This window comes from Neolamprologus brichardi, chromosome 6 (assembly GCF_056152115.1).
Source record: "Neolamprologus brichardi isolate AB-2024 chromosome 6, ASM5615211v1, whole genome shotgun sequence".
In the NCBI taxonomy this organism is placed as follows: domain Eukaryota; kingdom Metazoa; phylum Chordata; class Actinopteri; order Cichliformes; family Cichlidae; genus Neolamprologus; species Neolamprologus brichardi.
Genome location: NC_142109.1, coordinates 33422482 through 33445762, shown reverse-complemented (window position 1 = coordinate 33445762; position 23281 = coordinate 33422482). Strand labels below are relative to the sequence as shown.

The 23281-nt window shown below is 41.2% G+C and overlaps 1 protein-coding gene across 1 annotated transcript; it reads left to right on the top strand.

The window, feature by feature from the left end:
- Nucleotides 1–489: 489 nt before the first annotated feature.
- Nucleotides 490–5281, top strand: LOC102782852 (neuronal pentraxin-1-like). The gene is made up of 5 exons (XM_006799632.2): nt 490–1004; nt 1362–1569; nt 2286–2527; nt 2873–3052; nt 3951–5281. The coding sequence occupies exons 1-5, from the start codon at nt 573–575 to the stop codon at nt 4170–4172; spliced, it is 1284 nt and encodes a 427-aa protein (XP_006799695.1). The 5' UTR covers nt 490–572; the 3' UTR covers nt 4173–5281.
- The last annotated feature ends 18000 nt before the right edge of the window (nt 5282–23281 follow it).

Here is a 23281-nt window from a genome sequence, read left to right as displayed (position 1 = left end):
TATATTCTTACGTGCCCAGAAACTATAAATGTTAATGAACAAGGTTTCAAGAGTCAGAGATATTTACACATTACATATCATCACTTCATACATTTTTTATTCAATAAACGGTTAAAATAGTGAAAATAATGTTTCTGTTATTTCAATCATTTCAATTTAAGATCAAATCACGACCGTGACAGAAAACTGGAGACTGGTTTTACCCTTTATTTAAAGTTACGTTGTTCTAAAGGTTTGTTAGCAGTAGACTGAAGACAAGTGATTGAGACTTCACGTGAAACGTTTTGCATCCCCTCCTCTTCTCCTTCCCCGATCTCATCTCACTTTGTGGCGTACACGCACTCTCTGCCGCTGTAAGTGGTAGGACAGAGTGAATACGACCTTAAATAAGGGGCTGGACTCTGTGGGCTTGGCAGAACCCGCTGCCTCCCCTCAGTGATGCAGTGAATCTGCGCTGGTTTGTCCGCTATATAAGCCGCACACAGCAGCGCGAGTCTCACAGCTTCAGTGGACAGCTCCGTGGTGCTGAAATCTCAGAGACACCCCTCTCTCTCACACTCAATCCCTGACGCATGACAGGAACCATGGAGGGATTCTCGTGGAAACTTTTTCTACTTTCCTGCCTGGTTGTTGTGGAGAGCCTCGCGCAAGACTTCGGACAGACGCAGTTTATTTGCACGTCAGTGCCCAAGGATATGGACTTGTGCACAGCTACGATGCAAAACAGCGGCCCGGCGGAAGACCTGAAGAGCACTATCATACAACTGCGGGAGACGGTGCTGCAGCAAAAGGAGACCATTGTGAACCAAAAGGAGACAATCAGGGAACTAACGTCCAAGTTGAGCCGCTGCGAGAGCCAGAGCCTCCCTGCGGCCGCAGGACCTGGCGGCCGGCGGCCGGGGTCGAAGAACACGATGGGGGATGTATCTCGGGGCACTACGGATACTCTGGCCCAGCTGGGACAGACTTTACAGACGCTCAAACAGAGACTGGAGAATCTAGAGGTAGGAAAGCAGAGCGACTGATTTGCCGACAAGATCAAAAGTTAATTAAATCGCCTCCATAGTTAATTAGATTAAAGGATAATATTCTTTAACTCGTTGATTGTGTGTTGCTGCGGCTTTCTGCAGCTTGTACTTGGGGCCACATGAGTTTTCTAACATATTTATCTGTTTGTTGGAGAGAAGCTCCGTGTAAAGTGAAATGTTCCGCAGCCTATAAAATCAAGTGAATAGCACGTTTAAGATAAAGCTTTGCGCTTGGCAGTGAGTAGAGTAAACAGCTTCCAGGGACTTTAAAGAAAAAGAAGTCTTCCCTGTCACTTCTTTAACCCCCTCTCTGTCTCATTCTGTCCGATGCAGCAGTACAGCCGGGGGAATAACACCGTGCAAGCAAACAGCCTGAAAGACCTGCTGCAAAACAAGATAGATGACATGGAGAAGCAAGTTCTGTCCCGGGTCAACACGTTAGAGGAGACCAAATCCGGATCGAGGAATGACTCCGAGCAGCGGAACAGAGTGGAGTCCACGCTCACCTCTCTGCACCACCGGATAACAGACCTGGAGAAAGGTGCGTTTGGATTTCAACGGGCACGGGACTTTAAAGCTGCTCGACCCCGTGTTGCTTTCACGGCATTAAAACGAACCACGGAAATTTAAAAGCTGATTAGATGCAATTTAATTGTGTTTCACGCTCAAGGACGTAACATCCCTTAGGAAACTCCCCACCCCAAACAGGTAGCAGCGGCAATGTGAAACCTTTTTACCGCAACCATCACATTGCGCACAGATATGAGAGGGTGGTGAGGGGAGCTGCATTGCTTTGCATATCTCAGGCTCTGTTTGCACTTTTGCTTCGCTGAGTTTTTGTTTTTCAAAGAATCTGAATATCCAGCTTGTATACGAGCCTCTGCAAAGGGGATTAGTGAAACTTTGCGCACCGGCGCGTTTTGGAGCAAATATCGGTTCAAATTCCAACACGTGCAAACGCGCGTGCGTATGTTAGACCGAATGAGAGGGAGGAGACAGAGCCATCTTACACAAAATATCACGGGATCGCAATGGTGCAAAGAACCATGATGGAAAAGATTGTATGAAACTAGTCAGCCCTCAGCTTCTTTTGCTTTTCAAAGACACTCCTCATAAAGAAACAGACTCTGTCATGTACCATAGTTTTACAAAATGTATGTAGGCGTATGGATGTTCAGCTTTCCTGTAATTTATCTCTAGACATATGAATAAAATGCTCACTGCTAGTGCTTTAACTAACAGTAATCTCATCAACAGGCAAAGACACCCGACCAACAGATAAGTTCCAGATCACTTTCCCCCTGAGAACCAACTATATGTACGCCAAAGCAAAGAAGAGCCTTCCTGAGATGTACTCCTTCACCGTGTGTCTGTGGATCAAGTCCAATGCTTCGCCTGGGGTGGGCACCCCCTTCTCCTATGCAGTTCCAGGACAGGCCAATGAGCTGGTGCTGATTGAGTGGGGGAACAATCCCATGGAGATTCTCATCAATGACAAGGTAATGAAAAAGCTATTATCCTGGAAGCAAAGCGAATTCACACGTCTCTCACCTTTGCAGGAAATGTATGTAACACATCAAAATAGTAATTTACAGTTGGGGGAAGCTGCAATACTTTCTGCTTGGATGAGTCAGGGTAACCTGACAGCTTCTCTGTAACACAACAGGAGGCTGAGTTAAAATAGGTGCTGTTTGAAACAGAAGCAACCTTTTTATAGAAGAGGAGGAGATATGTGATATGGGGGAAATGATTCAGCAGAAAGGCAACACGATGTGCCGAGTCTGTGCTACCAAAGTGTGGAAGACATATTGAACAACGGAACTTACGAAATGTCTTTGCTCCAGGTTGCAAAACTGCCGTTCCTCATCAACGATGGAAAATGGCATCACCTCTGCATCACGTGGACCACCCGTGACGGGATGTGGGAGGCCTTCCAGGACGGAGTGAAGCGGGGCAGCGGGGAAAATCTGGCGCCATACCACCCCATCAAACCAGAGGGTGTGCTGGTTCTGGGACAAGAGCAGGTGGATATTAATTATTAGACATTTAATCCTGAACCTATTTGGAAATAATTCTCAACCAATTATGTGATAAAATTTGGACAAAGATTAAAAGTGGCGATATTTATCAAATGAGACCATGGGGGAACTGCAGAGGTGGTCAATTAATGCTTTCCAGTGTGTGCAAGGCATGAATTTGATAGAGAAGCATAATTTGAGATTTATTTTACAGAGAAAACTAAGCAAGATGTATCCTCCATATTGCAATCATATTCTTAAATGAAATCCAGCTGCAGAGTTTTCAAAATGATTGTTGGCTTTCTACCTGGATCAAGTATTTTCAGGAGTATGGAAGATAAAAAATGACAAGAATTTGTAGAAAAGGAGGCATAGTTTAATTCCTAAAATGGGACAAAAGATATTTCTATTTTAATAGATTTTTTTTTAAATTTTGTCTTTAGCTTGAATTAATTCCTTTTTCAACTTTATTTCCCATTTTTTCCCATTTTATTCATTAATATTAGTGTAGTTTTACTCGTGCGTGTGAGCCTGTCAGTGATCAACTATATGGCAAAACTTGCCAAGCCCTCAGCCCCTTATTTGCATAATTTAACATAAGTGTCTGAAGTAAACTGAAACAAACTAACAAATAAACTGAAACTATCATTAGTTATAACAAATTAAAGGCATACATTTATTTATTTTTAAGATTACATTTGATCAATTTTCTCTCTTTGTTTTTGGATCCTGGCACTTTTTGTCCTCCATAAAGAGCATCCCACTTTAAACAAGAGTGTGTTTCTTGTACAAATTAAAGCCCTGAGTTTTTTCATTTTGTAAACCTCAACTTGTCTGGATAACCTTGCAACTGTCCTGTGAAAACCCCCCCAAGTGAAATGCTTAACATCCCTTTGTTTCACAGGACACGCTGGGAGGAGGCTTTGATGCCACACAAGCCTTTGTTGGTGAGCTGGCAAACTTAAACATCTGGAATAAGAAACTTTCTATCACCGAGATCTATAACTTGGCGACCTGCAATAGCAAAGCATCGACTGGCGATGTGTTCTCCTGGACAGAGAGCAACATCGAAGTGTTTGGCGGAGCGACCAAATGGACCTTCGAGCCTTGCCGTTCAGCCAACTGAACTGCATCTCACCGCTGGAGAAAGGCCTATCTGTATTTCTGAGCTTTTGTCGTTCTTGTCTTCATTTGACGTTTGTTAGAGACTATCTGAGTTATAAGTAAGCTTAAATCTGGGATTTCCACCATTCTTAGGTATCCATGTTGCAAAACAACGCTTTTCATCTTGAGGAAAAAAAAAAGAATCTATTTCATCTTGGAAACCTCAGTGAGAAAGTATTGCTATTATCCTTTTTCTTTCTTGGACATTCAGTTGAAAGCACATCTAAGCTTTTCGTTTGGCTTATTTCGTCTTGGACTGGCAACTGGCAATCTGCGCCTTATGTTTGGACAATTCACAATCCAAGTGAGGAATTACATAACCGCTCTCGCCCCCCCCCCCTTCCTTCAGGAGAGTGGGAGATTACGCTGTCCGTCCAATTCTTGTCAGTGTTTGGCGCTGTAAAGTGATGTCTGATGCGGTACAGCTCCCCGTGACCCCTCCCTTCCTCCCATGCCTCCCTGCCACCCTCCCTCCTCCCCCACTTTGCCCCGCCCCTCCGGAACTTGCACTGTGACTGATGAAGAGGAATGCCAGGAGAGGAGGGTACGTTGAAGGACACTGCAAAGTCAAACTGTGGTACAAGTCGATTTGTAATCATCGTTCGCTTCAAGTGTTTCTGTAAGAATGTCGTTAACTTGCCAACATTGCTAGAAGCCTGGGTGCCTTGGGCTGGTACAAATATTCAGCACATTCGGTATGTTTTCAGTTGCAAATTCAATGTTTACTGGTTTCTGTTTTTTCTTTTTTTTTTTTCTTTTCCCCTCTAAGCTGGGTTGAGTTTCTTGTTCTTCTGGTAAACGTGATTTAATTACAGTTTGTTATCTGACATGACGTGTTTTGGCAGGTGTTTGTACTACTCTGTATTAGGAATGTTACAGTAACTGTATAGTAACAGCATGAATGACAGAGTGCTGTGAAAGCATTGTTGAAATCTGCTTTACTATCTTCTCCGGGTCTGGGTTTTTTACTGTATTGTTATATGCTCCAAGCATGGCAAAACTGAGAGATGAAGAATTTAATTTTTGTAATAAAATTGTGATACTTAATGTCAGAGTGCATTCCTGGCTTTTCTATAGTAACAAACAACAGTAAGTGGAGTTTATTTTTAAACCAGATAGGTGAAAAAGGAAGCAATAGTGACGGCCACAAAGAAGAAAACAAAAAGAAACTGCATGAGGTGCAGTGCAGATCTTAAGGTGACTGAATAAGAAAATAAGCCCTTATTGCCAGGTTTATTATTGGTGGTGTGAGGTGCAGCGCCTGCACTACGGCAGTCAGAGGGGGGGAAAGTGTCTTGTCATAACAGTTCAAATAAATTCAGCTTGAACTCAAACTTTTAACTTTAAACGTTCTTTGTCAGTTAACTCAGATTACCTGTTATTATGGCACCAACTATTTCCAGTGACACAGTGTCGCCGTTAATGCTTCCTGAATTTAAATCAGACACTTAATCTGAAGCTCAAGCATCAAACAGTGAAAGCAATTTGTCCGACCACAGGTAGATCATCCTGGGGAATTTTACTCAAAGACATTTGAGAAATATTCTTCGGTGTGGGCAGCTGTTTGTTTCTCACCAAGTATTTTCTTAATTAAGAAATCTTATCAGGGCCTTAAATATTCATTATGCCATTTGGTGCTGAATAATTTCTGCTGGGGTACAATTTGTTGATTAATTATACTGCATTTTAATCTAAAGAAGCTAAAAAGAATAAACCAAAACTTGACTAGAACATTATTGGAAGAAAAATAAACAGCTTTAGGCTTTTCATTCTGTTTTCCACAATAATTATTCATTACATCTTTGGCTTGACCTTGGAGTGAATGTTCTTCTCTGAGTGGTCATCAGCTGCTTACATTACTTTTAGTCTCACATTAAAGTGGAGTCTTTTAAAACTCCCATGAGGACATCAGCTTAGCTAAATAATGGAACAGTATTTTTTTTGTTGACATTTTACTATTTTTAATTTTAAAGTGAAAACCAGAATAAAAGACACACAAAGGGAAAAAAATCACTCCTCTCAATCAAGATCAGAATTAAATAGTTTAAAGCACAAACTACAACCTGCATTAAAATTCTTCTGTCACAGGATTTTCACACTTTCCGAGTGTGAAGGATTCGAGTGAAATTGTTTGTCTCTTTCAGTCTGTAACATTTGGTTTAAAATAAAGCTAACAGCTTTTGGGGTTTCAAAAGAAACGTTTCATTAGGAGCATTCGTGTTACGATTGTGTTCTCCTATAACACAGGCGGGAATAGCTACAACCAGTCGATAACTTTGGATTTCACCTCAAAAATATTCCCACATATTCCAAAATTTCTCCACCAAACACAACCAGTCAGTGTTACTTTAGCTTATGTTTGATCAGGATGTTCATATGGTCACATGTAAGTAACCACTCTGTTAATCTGGGGCTTGAGTTACAACACAAGCTCATTTCCAGTTTGAAGTTTCTGAATCTTTGTTCCATACATTTAGCTGATGATGTAATCATATCTATTTGCAGCCAGGCTGCAAATAGATATGATTAAACAATCCTCTCTCAGTGCTTTAATTATATTTAAACAATTCTTTGGCATTTCAGGCCTTTATTTACAGCAATAAACTGGTGCTTGTGGGGATTTCAACTCATTTTTGAAATGTCACTTACCTGTCAGATGCTTTGAGGATTTGACAGTTCAGCTACAGCGCACTAAAAATTCATCTGGCTCTTCTGCAAATTCAAACAAAAATGTAACGTTCAGCTACAGGCACAGAAAAATAGACCCATAATCTTTAGAACATTTGCATTTGTTCCCTCCAGTAAAAACATAAAAAAGGTACAGGTCTTATTATTTTTCTATTGTCACTCAGGGAGCAATGCCGCCAACACCGGTGTGTTGTTTCTTCAGCGGTGGGTTGTTTTTACTCCTAAAATATAATAAATGAGTTAGTATAAACACTAACTTTTAGGGTAGACATTAATAAGCTGAGTTAGCATCTGTATTGTCTGTTTTCTGGCGCAGCAGAACCAGAAGGACTGAAGACGATCTGACATTTAATGAACCGACAGAATTTAAAAAGAAATCCAAACGGGAGGCCAAAGCAATTGTGAGTAACATGAGAGAGATTTGACATACAATAGAAACCACAACAGACAAAGACAGCAGGGAAAACGGGGCCGGGTATCCACAAGGGAACCGATTAGGAACGAGAAACAGTTGGTTAACAAGACACAGGTGAAAGTGCTCCGCAGCGGGAGAAGGTAATGAGGGCGGGGAAGGAAATCACAAACCTGTGAAACAAAAGCATGAAGTGAAACCCCAAAATGAGTTCTGTCCCTGCAGGATGAACTCTAACACTACACACAATTACAAAGGACACATGAAGGAAAACAACCTAAGACGAAAACAAGACTAACGTCTACAAAACAACAATAATTAGTGAACGGAGAGATATGTGATGTTTTTAATGTGGACAGACTTTCCTGCTTAAATGCATCTGAGCTTCAGATGCAAAAGTAGCCTGATGTCAACAGATCAAGAGCCATGAACGTGGACGTGGACACATTTGGGGAACCGTAAATGCTTCTTAAAGCTGGTTTTGCTCGCTGTCCACTCCAGTCCAGTGATTGGAGGGATTCCCATGATGCATTGAGTTTTTCCTTTCCAGTCACCTTTCTCACTCTCTATGTATTAACAGACCTCTCTGCATTGAATCGTATCTGTTATTAATCTCTGTCTCTCTTCCACAGCATGTCTTTATCCTGTCTTCCTTCTCTCACCCCAACCGGTCGCAGCAGATGGCCGCCCCTCCCTGAGCCTGGTTCTGCCGGAGGTTTCTTCCTGTTAAAAGGGAGTTTTTCCTTCCTACTGTCGCCAAAGTGCTTGCTCATAGGGGGTCATATGATTGTTGGGTTTTTCTCTGTATCTATGAAGCGCCTTGAGGCGACTTTTGTTGTGATTTGGCGCTATATAAATAAAATTGAATTGAATTGAATTGACTGCTCGTCTGCCTGCACGGAGCTCCTTTGCCAGGCAGACGGGCAATACTGACACTGTGTTTTTTGACCTTTGACTTCCTTTGCTGTTCTCCCTGCTCTGTTCCAGCTCACAAGGATCAGGGTCTTTGGGAACAGCACAGGAACATGTTAAAAACATGGAATAGTGGAATTATTTATGCATTTGCAGGACTATAAAAAACGGGCTCAGTGATTCTGTCAAGTTCCTTTCACACCGATGTTACTCTTAGATTCATTCAAGTGCTGCCACGTTTTAGATACACAACTGCCTGATATTTCAACACTTACAGTGAACACACTTCAAAATTCTTTTATTTTTTTTTATTCCTAGCTCACCTGACATCCCTGCTGCTTTAATCCTCTTTGAATGACAGTTACTCCACTGTCATCACTCACTGGAATTTCTTTATTCTTCACACATAAACTGACATTTCACCTGCCGGCACTGACTCACACACTGAAGCGAAACTTTTAAAAGTCAAGTTTTAGAGCTGGATTCATATTCAGCTAACATTTCAATGATGTCTGCCGCCTCAAGTACAACTGACACGGCAGCTCCTTTTATTGTTTGCACAAACTGACAAATCACCTACAGATATGTTAACACCGTTCAGACTTTTTTAAACAGTTCAAGCATTTCCGAGCTTCAAATTCAACCAGCACCTGAACTCCTTTAATTTTTTTTCACTGTAAACATGAAATCTTTTAAGAATTTTAATCATTTTGTTTTACTCGAACGTGTGTTTTTAATTTAAAAGTGTTTCCTTTTCTAGTTAACATGCTGTGTTTTGTTTCACGCCTCTATTAGCTTATGAATAAATTCATTAGGCCTTGACTTAAATATCATTTGGTAAAAACAAAGTTGTCCTAACAGGCATTTCTGCTCAATAGATTTTTGTGAAAGACTTTGAACTTGCATTGGATTTTTTTTCTTTTTAGCAAAGAGAAATTTTGTTTCCTAACTTTAATCTCCCATGATGCTCAGCAGACAGCAACCAGGGTCAAGAGCCTTTGATAAGAATGACAAGGCACTAATACAAAGCAAATTCCTGTAACACACACACACACACACACACACACACACACACATTCTCGTTTTGATATCTTAGTGAGGACATCTAATTGACATAATGCTTTTCTTAGCTGCTTACCTTAGCCTAAACCTAACCATAACCTAATTGTAACCCTGACACTAAAACCACACTTGTGGTCCCCACAAGTATAGTAACATTCAAATTTTAAGTCCCCACAAAGATGTCTAAACAGGAACACACATAAACACATACAGGGCACAAAAGTATTTCCTCTACCTCTCCGTAGATGGATCCCAAACTACTCATAAAATTATACTTTTGTACATTAGGACACCTGAAGTCAAGAGAATTCAGCCCTTCTACAGTATAAAACAACTCCCCTATTATGATATAAATAACAGGGGGGGACCACAAATTATCCTACCGCTACCTGAGGAAATACTGGCTCTCACAGAGCCACAAAAGCCCACCACACACCCATCAAAGAGCACATAGTCATAATCACTAGGTCTGTTTACTACACACACCTAATACCCTGCCGGGGCAATGCTGATAAGCCTTTACTGAATATATTGCTGCAGTGCAATAGCATTTTGTGCTTTGTGCAGAATTTAAAGTGGACAGACAAAAACAGATCAGCGCAGACTAAAGGATGATGTTGCACTTTGTATCCATAAGACAAAGCCACCTCTTACGTGAGCAATCTCGACTGATAACTCGACATGACGTAACAGCAGGAGTTACACTTGCCTTTGCGTCAATTGATTATAATGAAATTGCTCTGTAAAGCCTCGACATAAGCAGCTACAGGCTGAGGGACAATAAGTACACAGATACTTTTGGAAGGTCGTTAGCAATTTTCTGCTTCTGAGGTACAGCATATTACATGATGTTATGCTTGCAAAGCACATATTCTAGGACACCTCCTCAGCTGGCAATGCAAACCAATGTAAGATGCTTTTTTAAAAAAGATGTTTGTACTTTATGTAAGGAGAAGATGTCCTACTTGTTTTCAGACATCACATGCTATTTATTTAGACAAAGTTTTTATCAAGACTTTTAGCCACGCAGCAGCATTTTAGCCGAAAAGCTAATTGTGTTACTTTTTAAGTGATGCTGTACTTTTTTTTTTTACCCTTTTCTACCTATTTTGCATTGAAAGCAACCTACAACATTTTCTCTATCCATTTATTTACTTAAGGTCCCACATACACAGGCCTAGAAACTGGTCAATGACAATAATAGCAAAAATAGCAAAGAAGGTGCTGTACCAAAAAAAACCCCATTGTGATTGCTGTGGTCATTAGCACATTAGGTCATTGTTGGGGTTGCCGGTAGTTTGCATGGAAGACATCAACTTTTCTGCAAACACAAAAATGAACTTTTCACTGTCAGAAAAACCTGAAAATGTGCTGCACGATTCACAATGACTGGTGAGTGTTTGCAAAATCCACCATGCATGGATCAACTATGTGTGACTGCAACAATATATTAGCGACCCCCAAAAATGGCACAGAGGTTTCAGCGCAGCAGCATATCCCTCTTTGTGAACAATTTTACTTTGCAACCTCCACCTGCAACCACCTGCTTACTGGACAGTTAGTACACATTATTCCCTAGTGTGCAGTCGTTACCAGGGGGTCGCCAATCGTAGACCTGCATGACTGAGGCCTAAGTACTGATCCAGAGAGTCTTCTCATATGTGGCTTATCCTATACCATGACTAGTAAATCAACCTACATAAAAATGTGGCTAAAACTGATAATAAAGCACAGAATGAAACCTAAAAATATGAAAATCCAAAAATTAGGGATGCACCGATACTGGTATTGGGTATTGGGGCCGATACTATAAAATGTGTGTGTACTCATACTTGTAAAAGTTAACCGATACCATGAACCGATACCAACTTATTTCATTAATCAGAGGGTGGCTTGTCATTTCTGTTGTAGTTTTTTATATTGGCCACTAGGGGGACATCCCGCACTAAACAGGCACAGGGTTAGACGAGTGAGACTGGCGACTCCAGATAAAAAAGAGAAACCGGAGGCTGCTGTAGCTAGGCTAAACAAAATGTCAGCAGTGTGGACCACAATGACTGCAATAATTTAAAAGTTTATTTTATTCGCAAACCTAATTTGTATTTATTTTATTCCAATCAGAAGTGTTTATTTATTATTCCGAAAGCTCAAGACAGTGCCAATAGTTCAGTGATATTTTGTAAAATTACAATGTGGAGACTCTGCAATAATTTAACAGAAGTGATTATTTTTCACTTGAAATTTTTTCGTGGTCATTTTTATTAAGATTTAATTTTTTTATCGGCAGGGAATATAATAAAACTTGTCTTCCAATTAATTGTATTTGTGTGTGTGTGTGTGTGGTAGAAGTATCGTTTTTTGTACTCTGTATCGGCAAGTACTCAGATCCAAGTATCGGTGTCGTATCGGTTTGAAAAAATTGGTATCGTTGCATCCCTACCAAAAATCAAATATATTTTATAATTCTGACAGCAAAATAAGTGTGTTCCACTTTTACTCCAAACTGTCATAACAAAACAGGAGTATTATTAAGGTGAAGCCCCCCAGAGTCAAGACAGACAAGATTCATGAGCCTATGTTATATTAATTCCTCTGGGTTTTTGTTTTTTTGTTGTTGGAGAGAGAGATTGAGTGGATAAAGACGTGACATCTTTGCTGACATCTCATTAATTCATAAGCAGTTCCTGGTGGCAGAGGGAAGACAGGAATAATGCTTCAGTTCAGAGCTGCAGCATTTACTGCTGTTAACTTTGGGCGACAAAGCAGCACCATGTAATGAGACTTTTGGTTGTGCCATGCTCAACAAATAACACTGAGAAGAATGTCTGCTGAGAGCGTGTCAAATATCAGCACATAATGAGGCCTTGGACTATTGACAACCTGTTTATTTCTGCCAGTGGATCCGTTTCATGTCGAGCTAAAGGACTTGAAACGGTCAAAGGGATTTAACTCAGAGCAGATGCTTTAAAGCGAACTGCCAACATCAATCTTTCCTCTTAAAAAAAACAGAGAAAGAGAGCTTCATCTTCCTCCTCTGCTCTTTTTTCCCCTCTCCCTTCTCCTCCCATGGTGAGAGCTCCAGGTGACAGCGGGGAGTGAAACTTGTGGCATTTACTGATCAGCAGAGGCTTCCAGGAAGGATGGTGGGAGGATAATGAGGCTTCCTGGGCAGCCTGGGATCAAGGTGGATCCATGCCTCCCTTTCTTAGCCAGTCATTTCGGACAAGTGAGGCGTAATCCCTCTTTATATAAAATCAGATTATCACACAAATCTCACCGGGCTTCTTTGGCCCAGAACAGCAGCTGTGAAATAAGCTGAGCACTGGACTGAAGAGGAGCTGAAGGTGGTATACAGTGATATACCTTTATGTGTTCTAGCTTTGCACAATAACATTTACAGCATATTTAAAATTGCAATAATGTATTTTCTGCCTACAGTATCGACACATTAGCATCTCTTAAGTTGAGCAAACAGCTCTCTGTCGATATGTCAAGCAGCTATGGCACAATATTATTCTTCCCTTTGAAGTCGCACTGTGAGTTATGCTGGATTTGATTTCAAGACTCGATTCGCTGCGAGATAATTAGCCTCAGTTGCATCAGTAGACTTCATTAATGCATTCTCATGCATTATCGTTGAAGAAGAGACTGCATCGCAGTGCTACACTTATTATTTCCTTAAACCTCTCATCACAATCTTTGAAGTGTAATGCTAACGCTAACAAACAGATTGTGTAAAACTTTAGAAGTGGGGCGAAAGAGCCAGATTTAGGAGCTCCTAAAAGTCAGAGATTTATCTGAAATTGCTCATTCATTGCACAAAGAATTACATCACCTGAGAGGTTGTGCATTATTACCTAACTTTGTGACCTAGATTTCTAGAGAACCTATGTGCAAATTGAATTCTTCACAGTGCATTTTCATAAATAAAATTATGCCGATTAGCTAAATGAACCTGACTTGTTAATAATGCACAGAGGAACTCGGAGTCAGGACACAAATGGAACTTTTTTCCTCAGGACCTACTTCAAATGTATCTGAAATAAAGTATGCATTAAACAACACGTTCTCACTCCCAAAGCGTAACATTTTACGCTAGGTGACAAATCGTCAACATATTACGTTTTCGGCTACCCACCACGTTCCTAAATGACGACCTCGGAAAAATGAGGAAATATGAGAACCATATGGACTCAATCTACACATGTTCGCTCTTTTTCTTCAAATCGCTTAGAAACACGCTATTTAACGTCATTAAAGTCCTGGTTAACCTCAGGAAAAAGGTTATGGTTAGGGCTAGGGATAAGGTTAGGTTTAGGGCTGGAATACAGGGCTGGAACGTCGGGAGCCGCGGGAGCGTCATTGCACTGGATTTCGGCCATAACCCGCCGCGTACCATAAGAACGCCGAAGGTCTCCTTTTGCGTTCCTCAGGAACGCCCTGGGACGTGACAAAACGTCGGCATGTTACGCCTTGGGAGTGAGAACGGGCTCGCATTAAAATATTAAAAACACAATTAAGGGATTAATAACAAAAATCAAATGAAATAAAGTAAACACAGTTAAAAGTTTTAGCATAGTTATAACACTAACAACAGAAAGGTTTGAGGGGAGCCTGGCATCACACAAAGAGCTGAGCCCTTTCATGTTTACAATGACGGATGAGCTCAGGTGTCTGTGGACTATGTTTATTTAAAAAACGGGGTCATCTAGGAGCAGGTTGAAGAGAACTTGTGGAGGTAGAGGTATGCTCTGGAAAGAAGGAATTAAATTCAGCAGGAGGAAGAAAGACAGTGGGATTGTTAAAGATATTCACATTTAGAAACAGGGGGAGAAAGAGAAACGAAGAAGACAGCGCTCCTGCAGATGGCGAAGAGCCGAAAAAGCAGCAGCGCTTACTGCATACACATTCGGCAGAAGTCATACAAGCAATAACTCTGAGCTTTCTGTCAACACACGGAAGTCAGTACTAAAATAAATTTACACAGTGGAAAAAATAACTTTTTAGCTGAGACTGGAAAATCTGCAGTTCCTAGAAAAATGGTTACAGGAGCGGGGCGGCTAAGGCAGCTGCAGTAAGAGAGCACAGGAGGTGATAGATATGAAGACAGAGCTGCCAGGCACGGCAAAAAGAGGAAGGCCAAAGAGTAATAAAAGAAGAAAAGTATATAAAGACAGAAGGGCTGAGCAGAGGAAACCATTCAAAAGCACGTGAAAAGAAATGTTCAGTTTAGGTTTAAATGTGGTTCAACGTGAGGCGTCAGGACCATCAGGAGGATCAGTGAGGTTGCTTTTAGGCTGCAATTGTAATTTGTAATTTATCTCACAGCTTTAGTTGAACCCTTTACCCTCTATCATCAAACTAAAAAAAGTATTTGCACAATGATCCAGCTGCCTGGGGTGTAGCTTTCTCTCTCATTTAATAACACAAAAACAATTCCTGAAAGTGAAACAAAACCTTCTTTGAGATTCAGAATCTCTGCGAGCTTGTCTGCATCCCAAACAAGTCTGGGCAGTCCTGACAATTCAGGCTTCTTCTCCGAGATGCAGAAGCTTTTTGAAGTGTGCGTTTGATGTGAAACCCTGCTGAGTTATAACCCACCTCTCCGCAGATGGAGGCTCTCACCTCGAGCTTGGAGCTCTAAGGTATTTCCTCTCTCTGTTCGTGAAGGGTTTTCCCCAGGTGATTCCCGGGCACTTCCTGGTTACTGGGCCTTTAAGTTGCATGTATTTTTAAGAACTCATTATCAATTTCATTAAATTATTCAGAAATGTAAATATGTTTCTTTTTAACTACAATTTAAAATAAAGGTTATTAAGGTGTAAAGTTTCACTTCGGGCAAAGAGAAAAGCAAAAACAAAAGCCGCTGCAGTAACTTCCTGCGATGCTTCAAATCTTATATGATTTATTAATGCGCTTGGCCCCAACCTATTGCCACTTACTCCTCACTGAATCCTCAATGAAATATGTATGGGTGACGCAAGACAACAGGATGTGAAAGAGGAAGATGAAGGAATACTGGGAAGGTGAAGGGGAGGAGTCGTTGCCGCCAGGAGTCCCGATCTCATTTAAAAAGCCGGCTTTTGTGTCTCCACAGTGGAAATGAAGGAGATGAGTAGGAGATGAGATAACAAGAAAACCACAGTTCTCCCAAATCAGAGAAAATTACATCATGAGAAAAGGAAGAACTGCACCACACAGCAGCGACTCAATGTAAAGTAAATGCAGAAAACTGGATGCTGATGCTGATCAATTACAGCTCAATATTTTTACTCTTGAACGGGTAAGTTTACACCTTTTAGCCAAGTTGCTTCTTACTGGTTACCCTTCACAAACAAAAGGTTTCAGCAGCAGGTGGGAGGGGCTACCTGAGAAGTTTTATTAATAAATTTCATAACGATGGCTATTTAAAAGTGTTTGTAGTAAAAATATCACGTCACACACTCTGAACATCTGAATGTTAATCACAGAAGGGATGACGTTCGTACATTTTTTTGTATGATTGACTATCAGTAAATACATAACGGGCGACCGTGGCTCAAGAGTTGGGAGTTTGCCTTGTAATCGGAAGGTTGCTGGTTCGAGCCCCGGCTTGGACAGTTTCGGTCGTTGTGTCCTTGGGCAAGACACTTCACCTACCGCCTACTGGTGTTGGCCAGAGGGGCCGATGGCGCGATATGGCAGCCTTGCTTCTGTCAGTCTGCCCCAGGGCAGCTGTGGCTACAACTGTAGCTGCCTCCACCAGTGTGTGAATGGGTGGATGACTGGGTGTGTAAAGCGCCTTTGGGGTCCCTAGGCGGGACTAGTAAAAGCGCTATACAAATACAGACCATTTATATATTCATTTTACTTTACTGTTCTTTATTTAGAAATTAATATTTTATGTTAGAAAAACAATTTTCCCAGAGGTTTTAAAAGCTTATAATTGACCTTTAAATGATTAATTAATCCATACTAAAGCAATTAGTTTCAACCTATAAAGCATTCATGAGTGTTGGTGGTACAGGAACTCCTTATAAGAAAATGACATAATCTAACAGCATGATGCTTTGGATTTCTCCAAATGATCCTCTGCACTGTGTTGTCAGATTTCATAAGCCCTCCTCCCATCTTTATTTTCTCCCTCCATTCTGCTACTCCTCCTCCTTATGTTCGCTCTCTGTCGTCCTCTCTGGGGAGGCAGGGTGGGCGACTCACATTGGTCAGCTACATTTAGAGAATCTACAAGAAGAAAAAGGGTGTGAAAAGAAGATTACCAACGAGAGGATAAAAAAAGACAAGACAGGAAGAAGAAAAAAGGCACCTGCTGAAGACAAGCAGGTCAAAAGGTTTGAGATGACAGTATGGGCCAAATATAAGTCTGGGATTTGTGTTTTAGTCCCTTTCCTCAGCACTCACAGGAGCTACTGAAGTGCAGGGTGAACTGTAAATGGGATGACGTAACCTCCATGGGGGTTAAGTACATGAAGTAGCTCAAGGTCAGGCAGGATGAAGGCTATGCAGTGTCCTTGGATTTAGCTTGATCAAAACAAACGCCCGGCTTTCCCCTGAGTTTTGAGGGCTCTAATGGCAGGACTCTCCCTGTAAGGAGTGGACAGAGTACATAAAACATGGATGTAGTGGCCTTGACTTCACCCACTGGTTAATGAAGTCCCGCTGTGAAGCCTCAACCTGTCAAATCTTAGTGTTTTGAAATTGACTGTAAAACTGGGGCCTGCTCTACGTGCTTTCCAAATCGGAATATGAAATCAAAAACATGTTACAAAGATGATGCACTGCAGTTGTTTGGCTGCTTGCTTTTTGACTTTTTAACTGAAAGAGAAAGCCAATGAGAAAGTGCCAAAACCTGCAGTCCCTCTAATGGCCACTGGACTCTAAAAACAAGTCAGTCCCATTAGACCAGTGGTTCTTAACCTTGTTGGAGGTACCGAACCCCACCAGTTTCATATGTGCATTCACTGAACCCCTCTTTAGTGAAAAATAAAATGTGATTCTTTTCAAATTCAAGACATAGATATGTTTTTTATTGGTGCACAAAATGAGCCGTGCATGTCACGGTGGAGGCTCTGCCGAACCCCTGAGACCGATTCACCGAACCCCAAGGGTTTGATCGAACCCAGGTTAAGAACCACTGCATTAGACACTTGTGCAGCCAATTAACTTTTCATAACTCATCGTGAAGTTATTTTAGTAAGGCTTATAGTTACATGCTATCATTCAGTGTGCTCTGTATTCTGGACCCAGTATGTAGGAAATGGGACTTAAACTCGAATGTAGCTTTATCACTGCTTCACAAGAACCACAATATAGAATATAAAAGCACTTAAGATGGACAGAAAGTAGGAACTTATTAACTTGAAAATTATATCAGAAACATGAAACTCACAGGGTGCACAGCAAGAGGAAATGAGGGGTGACATAGTAGAGAGAGACTGAGGCTGTATCCCAATTCAGGGTCTGCAGCCTTAAAGGCCGCATTTTAAGGCCGATTACGTGACAGCGACGTGACGAAGGCTGTCCCAATTCAAAGGCTGCTTGAAATGCGGTCCTCAAATGTGTCCTTCATTTCCCTGAATTTTAAGGACGTGGCGGTCTTGACTTCGTGGCCCAACATATCCCAGAATGCATAGCGCGGCGGTGGGTGTGGATAATTTTGCCGAAAAAAAACGGCGGATGAGGGGCGCCCGAAGAGTAAACTTTAAGTAAGTACTGAATATTATGTCACTTATTTATGTGCAAATGTTTAATAACGAAGAACATGAAAACATTACTGTTGGCCACATGTCGGCAAAGTTATGTGACATTAGTGACGTTTGTACTAAGTTGGTTTTAAAGCCTTTACTTTAAAATATACGCTGTTCAATAGCTGAGCTTAATCTTACAGAGAATGATCAAAGCTCATGTAGAAACAAACAAACAAATGAACAAACGATTTTCTCCTTCATTTCTGTCAAACAAAGCTGTATGAAACGTTTCCAGCTGTTAGTATCATGGTTGCTAGGCAACCTGGGCAGCGCGACAGAGGCTAGACCGTCCCATTTCACAAGCCTCGCACTTCTGGCCTTAGCGGTCTTTAAGTACGCGGCCCTTGAGGACCGTTAAGGCTGCGTACTTTAAGGCTGCAGACCCTGAATTGGGATACAGCCTGAGACATAAACAATAAGACAGAACTCTAACAAAGAAACAAAAAAAAACAAAACATGACCGATTGAGGAGATGAGATGAACTACAGAGACTGGACATGGACCAGACAGACACAACTGAGCAGGGAACAACCCTCAGCTTAGAGGAGAAGACGAGGGGAACACGGGAAGACAAAAGGGTAAAAGGAAACGAGACTGAGACGACAAGGAACACAGCTGGGAACAAATCAGAAATGGTGAGACAATGGGAGTAAAACTAGACACAAATGCACAGGAGACATAATACTGCTAAAGTACAAGTGGAAGTAACGAAACAGGGACTCACAAACAGACAAAAACTCGACAAAGCAAGAGGCTAAACACTGAGTAATCACCACTAAACGGACACAAAGGGATGTGAGACAAAGCACAGAAATGGGATTAGACCCGACACAGGAACATAAGGGAGGCAAGAATACAGAACGGGCTCGAGGGAGACAAAATAAACAAAAACCCAGAGCAGGACTAAATGAGAAACACAACCTCAGAATATGAATATACAGAAAATAACAGGAAAGTAAACAAAATTGAACACACAACACAGTGTTTATCATTGTGGTTCTTTTTTGAGCCTTTTTACTGAATTTACTGACAGATAACCAGTTTGTGCTTCAGTGTTGGTGAGTGAAATTCCTTTGTTTTGGTTTGGTTTCTTAATTAGTATTAATAAGTGGCTGTGTATGTATCTGGATTCATCACTCAGATAAACCTATTCTCATTGATTTTCAGTCTTACCTCATCATTTTATACTTGTTTCTTTTCCTTAGGAGCGGCTTCTCGACAGCCACCCTTCCACCATTTCTGATAAGACTTGAGTGAGCAGTAGATGGATCAGTGTCTCAGGTCCTGTATCACTTCTTTGCTGCTTTTTTCATGATTCTCTAGGGTGCAACTTTCCAATACAGTGGCTATAGGTTAGTATTTTAAGCCTGCCACTTATTTTGTTCTCCATTTGTCAAATTTCCTCAAATATTTTGGAATCACTTTGTTGATGAAAAAAGAAAAATGGCTCAAGACCAGTGTTGGTCAAGTTACTTGAAAAAAGTAATCAGTAACTAATTACTGATTACTTCCCCCCAAAAGTAATCCCGTTACTTTACTTATTACTTATTTTCAAAATTAATTACTTAGTTACTTTTTAAAAACACGATTTACAACCTGAATAGGTGATAAAGCGATAGATCTTTCAGCCCAATTCTACTTTTTCTGCATAATCATCATACAAAATGTAATCAAATGGAAAAGTCTCTTTTTAAAACTTGTTTTATTAGTTTTAATCTTTTAACTTTATGCATCAAGCAAAAATTTAATTATATGCACCATTCTCTGACTGGAAGAAATTTGTTTAACATTTAAACCTATTTTCTGCACATTCCAGCACATAAAATAATTTTTTTTTGTGTGTTTACACTCAGTCTTTCAAATAGATGCAAGTAAAACACAGCAGAATATAAATAAAGTCAAAGACTAGCGGTCCTGTTGCTCTATTTTCACCTGTAAAGCAGGAGTGGGGCAGGCGGAGGTTTACCCTGGTGCAGGTGTGCCGCAGAGGTCAGTGGAAGAATCCGCAAGTTTCTCTGTGAGTTTCCCATTACGTCGTAGCTACTCGGTTTAGGGTTTTTTTCGCTGTAAAGTTTTCTTCCCACGCACACTAATGTTTTTGTCACTTTTTATGGAATCAAACTCAAAGTAAGGTCAGTACTTCCACGCTTCAAACGCTGCATGCTCATACTCTCTCTGCACTCGATATATGATCCATTGTTGATCTGCACACAGCTGTTGTCACGAACGTCGCACTTGTTTCCGTCACTGTCATGAGACATTCTCGCAAAAAAAATCACGGTTTTAGTAACGCAGTAACGCAGCGTTCCTACGGGAAAGTAACGGTAATCTAATTACCGTTTTTGCAATAGTAATCCCTTACTTTACTCGTTATTTGAAAAAAGTAATCGGATTACAGTACGCGTTACTGCCCATCTCTGCTCAAGACATTTGCAAACAGTCTACATTTGCGACTGGAAGAGTTGCCCCGTGCTTGTTCTTACAAAGCAGTGAGATTTAAGTCACTTTAACATTGGCTTCACTTTTGAAGATAGAAACTATTTCCATGTAGTAAAATTGGTCAATGGGACAAAGCTATGACATCATATAATCAGAGAGAGGGTGAAAAGAGGGACCGGTGTGTAAAGTAAACAGAGAACAGCAGCAGCAGAGAAGAGGAAAAATGAGAAGATGTGAAGGAGAAAGATCAAATGTAGCAACAAAAAGGCTGACAAAAGACAGAGACAGAAATTCAGAAGCAGAGATGGTTGAGTTTGTGAGAGGCAGCCGCAGCAAGGCAGGGCTGATGAAACCGCGGAGATGCTGCCACTGGCTACATACATATTCCATCTATAATGCTGCGTTTCATAGAAAACTCCCTCCTCTTTCTCCGCTCGCTCTTTCTGCCTCTCCTCTATTGCTGCTTCTTCCATCCCTCCCTCTCTTTCTCTCACTCTCTGTGCCAGAGCACCGCAATAGCAGTATGAATAATTGAACAAGCCTGAAACGGGATTGAGCATTTCTGTTGCGGTTGTGTCTTCTGGTGAGGCGGAGAGGCTGGCATTCATGACAAAAACAAAACAAAAACACACAAACACATTTCCTGACTGCCCCGTCTGCATCACTATAAGTGTGAGAGTAACCTTGAATGCGCATTAACACACACACAGATACACACAGATGCACTTCCATGGTTTGCAGAGTAAGTCGCCTGCGTTACATGCTCACTGTTGGGATTTGAGTAAAAGGAGAATATTCGGCTACACGTGTACCGGAGCCTTTAGCAGCTTTGTATGACATTGAGCTCCTGTTCAGAGTCAAGGTCTGAGAGGGAGAGCAGGCAATGTTTGATTTAAATATTCCCAAGCAGATTGCCACAGGAGGGGAATCTGCAGGATTGGATCAATCAGCTTTCCCTGTGGAAAAGAGGGGGGGGGGGGAGGAAACATATAAAAGGCACAAGTTGGAAGTGTACTGCAGCAAATATGTGTGTTGCAAGAGGAAAGAAGAGACAAGATTACTGCAGTGTGTGTGTGTGTGTGTGTGTGTGTGAGGGAGGGACAAAAGTGTGCACATAACTGTGTGTGTTTATGTGGATAAAACAGGCTGAGTACCTGCTTAAGTGCCTGTGAGATGTGGAACAGAAGGGAAATGTGTTTGTGTGCGCGCATGGACAGACAGGAGGGTGTATCCACAGGCCAGGCCTGTGCTCCAGCTCCAGCTGCAGCGTGTGTGTGTGAGAATTTGTGTATGCATGCTCCACTTCCAGCTTAATTGGCCCAAATCTGCCATTCAGCGAGGCCGGTTCCTCGCCCCTCCATGTGGCCTCCTGGGAACGAGAGCACAAGTGACACATTAAACTAGCACTCTCTCCCTCACACACCTGCCGACTCGCCTTTCCTCTATCTGGGAACAGAGCCAAGGGATGTTCAAAGTAATTAGGTCAACTGTGAATTGACGATTGTATATTAACAGGTGTACAGTACACACACACACACACACCTTCATGGATCATTATAGTGATCACTACTGTGTTGATTTTTTGTTTCCTTATTGTTACGTTTTCGGTCACATGCATCAGGAATTTGTAATAATATACAAAGACTTTGTACAAATAAAGTTTTTTTCAACAGTTAAGATAAACACTGTTGCTATATCAAAGGTGTCAAATACTTTATTTGGTTTTCTCAAACCAGCTGATCAGCACAGAGATACACATGTGGTGTCCTTTGGTCATATATGCTTAGATCTCAACATGCAATAAATGAAGCATGTTGGGATCTGAACATATGAAGTCCCAACATGCCCAAACACACTTTCCCCCAAACTTAACAGAGTATATTTTTTTACACAGACCTTATCAGTGAGTGAAAGTGAACATTCAAAGAGAAACAAGCTTAAAACAGAACATAAACCACAAACATTTGGCTCATACCACTAATCTCCAACCTCAGACTTCATCACCCAGTAAAACAGGACAGTTGACTCTGGGTGTCCAATTTTGCCATGTTTGGGGTGTAAAGTATCAACTCTAAGACTTTATGGGAACCCTGTGACAAGAATATTAGGGTCATATCACATCACAGCCAAGCAGTAAAAACGAGTTTTATACTGCAAAGGTGAAACAGGCCGGCCGAGCAGCCGATTAAAGCACAGCTTGGTGCACCAGTGTGGTGTACGGCATCCTACTTTGTTGTCAGGTCCCTCAACACTAATCTTGAAGGACGGCAGAAGTTTATAGAAATGTTACAAGATTTACAGTTATGCTGCCATAAATACTGGAAAAGGACAAATGACAAGTTTGAGGCTCATGGAGACCTTTACGATTTATACTCTGGGATGTCTTTTAAATTCTTTATTTATTTAATTATTTTATCAAACTGTTGATTCATTTTAGGCCCAATACATTCTCCTCTAAGGACAAAAATAAAAAATAAAATACTGCTGCTCCGTGAGGTCCTGCTGGCATTGCAGAGATAGGCGAATGGTGTCCTCTGGCATCCCCCCTGGCTTTGGCAATACTTTGCTGGGATTGTTGGGCGATAATGGTCATAAATTTGTCAGCCAGGAGATGGGTTTGTGCGCAGTTTGGGACCTTTGTTTTGTTTTGAGTTGAGCTGGTGATCAGTTTAGTTTTTCAAATTTTACTTTGTAAAAAACATGTCTTAATTAGTTTAAGGTAGTAGAAGCTCCTTCATTAGATTTAGGAGCAGACTGTGATTTTGGTCAAAATATGTGTATTCACAAGCGTACATGTGTGATGAACTGGACTTT

Bases quoted from the DNA above. Each gene is read 5' to 3' on its own strand.
- LOC102782852 (XM_006799632.2), top strand. From the start codon at position 573: ATGACAGGAACCATGGAGGGATTCTCGTGGAAACTTTTTCTACTTTCC. The intron at 1,005-1,361 runs GTAGGAAAGCAG...TGTCCGATGCAG, and splicing joins AGAGACTGGAGAATCTAGAG to CAGTACAGCCGGGGGAATAA. The intron at 2,528-2,872 runs GTAATGAAAAAG...TCTTTGCTCCAG, and splicing joins AGATTCTCATCAATGACAAG to GTTGCAAAACTGCCGTTCCT.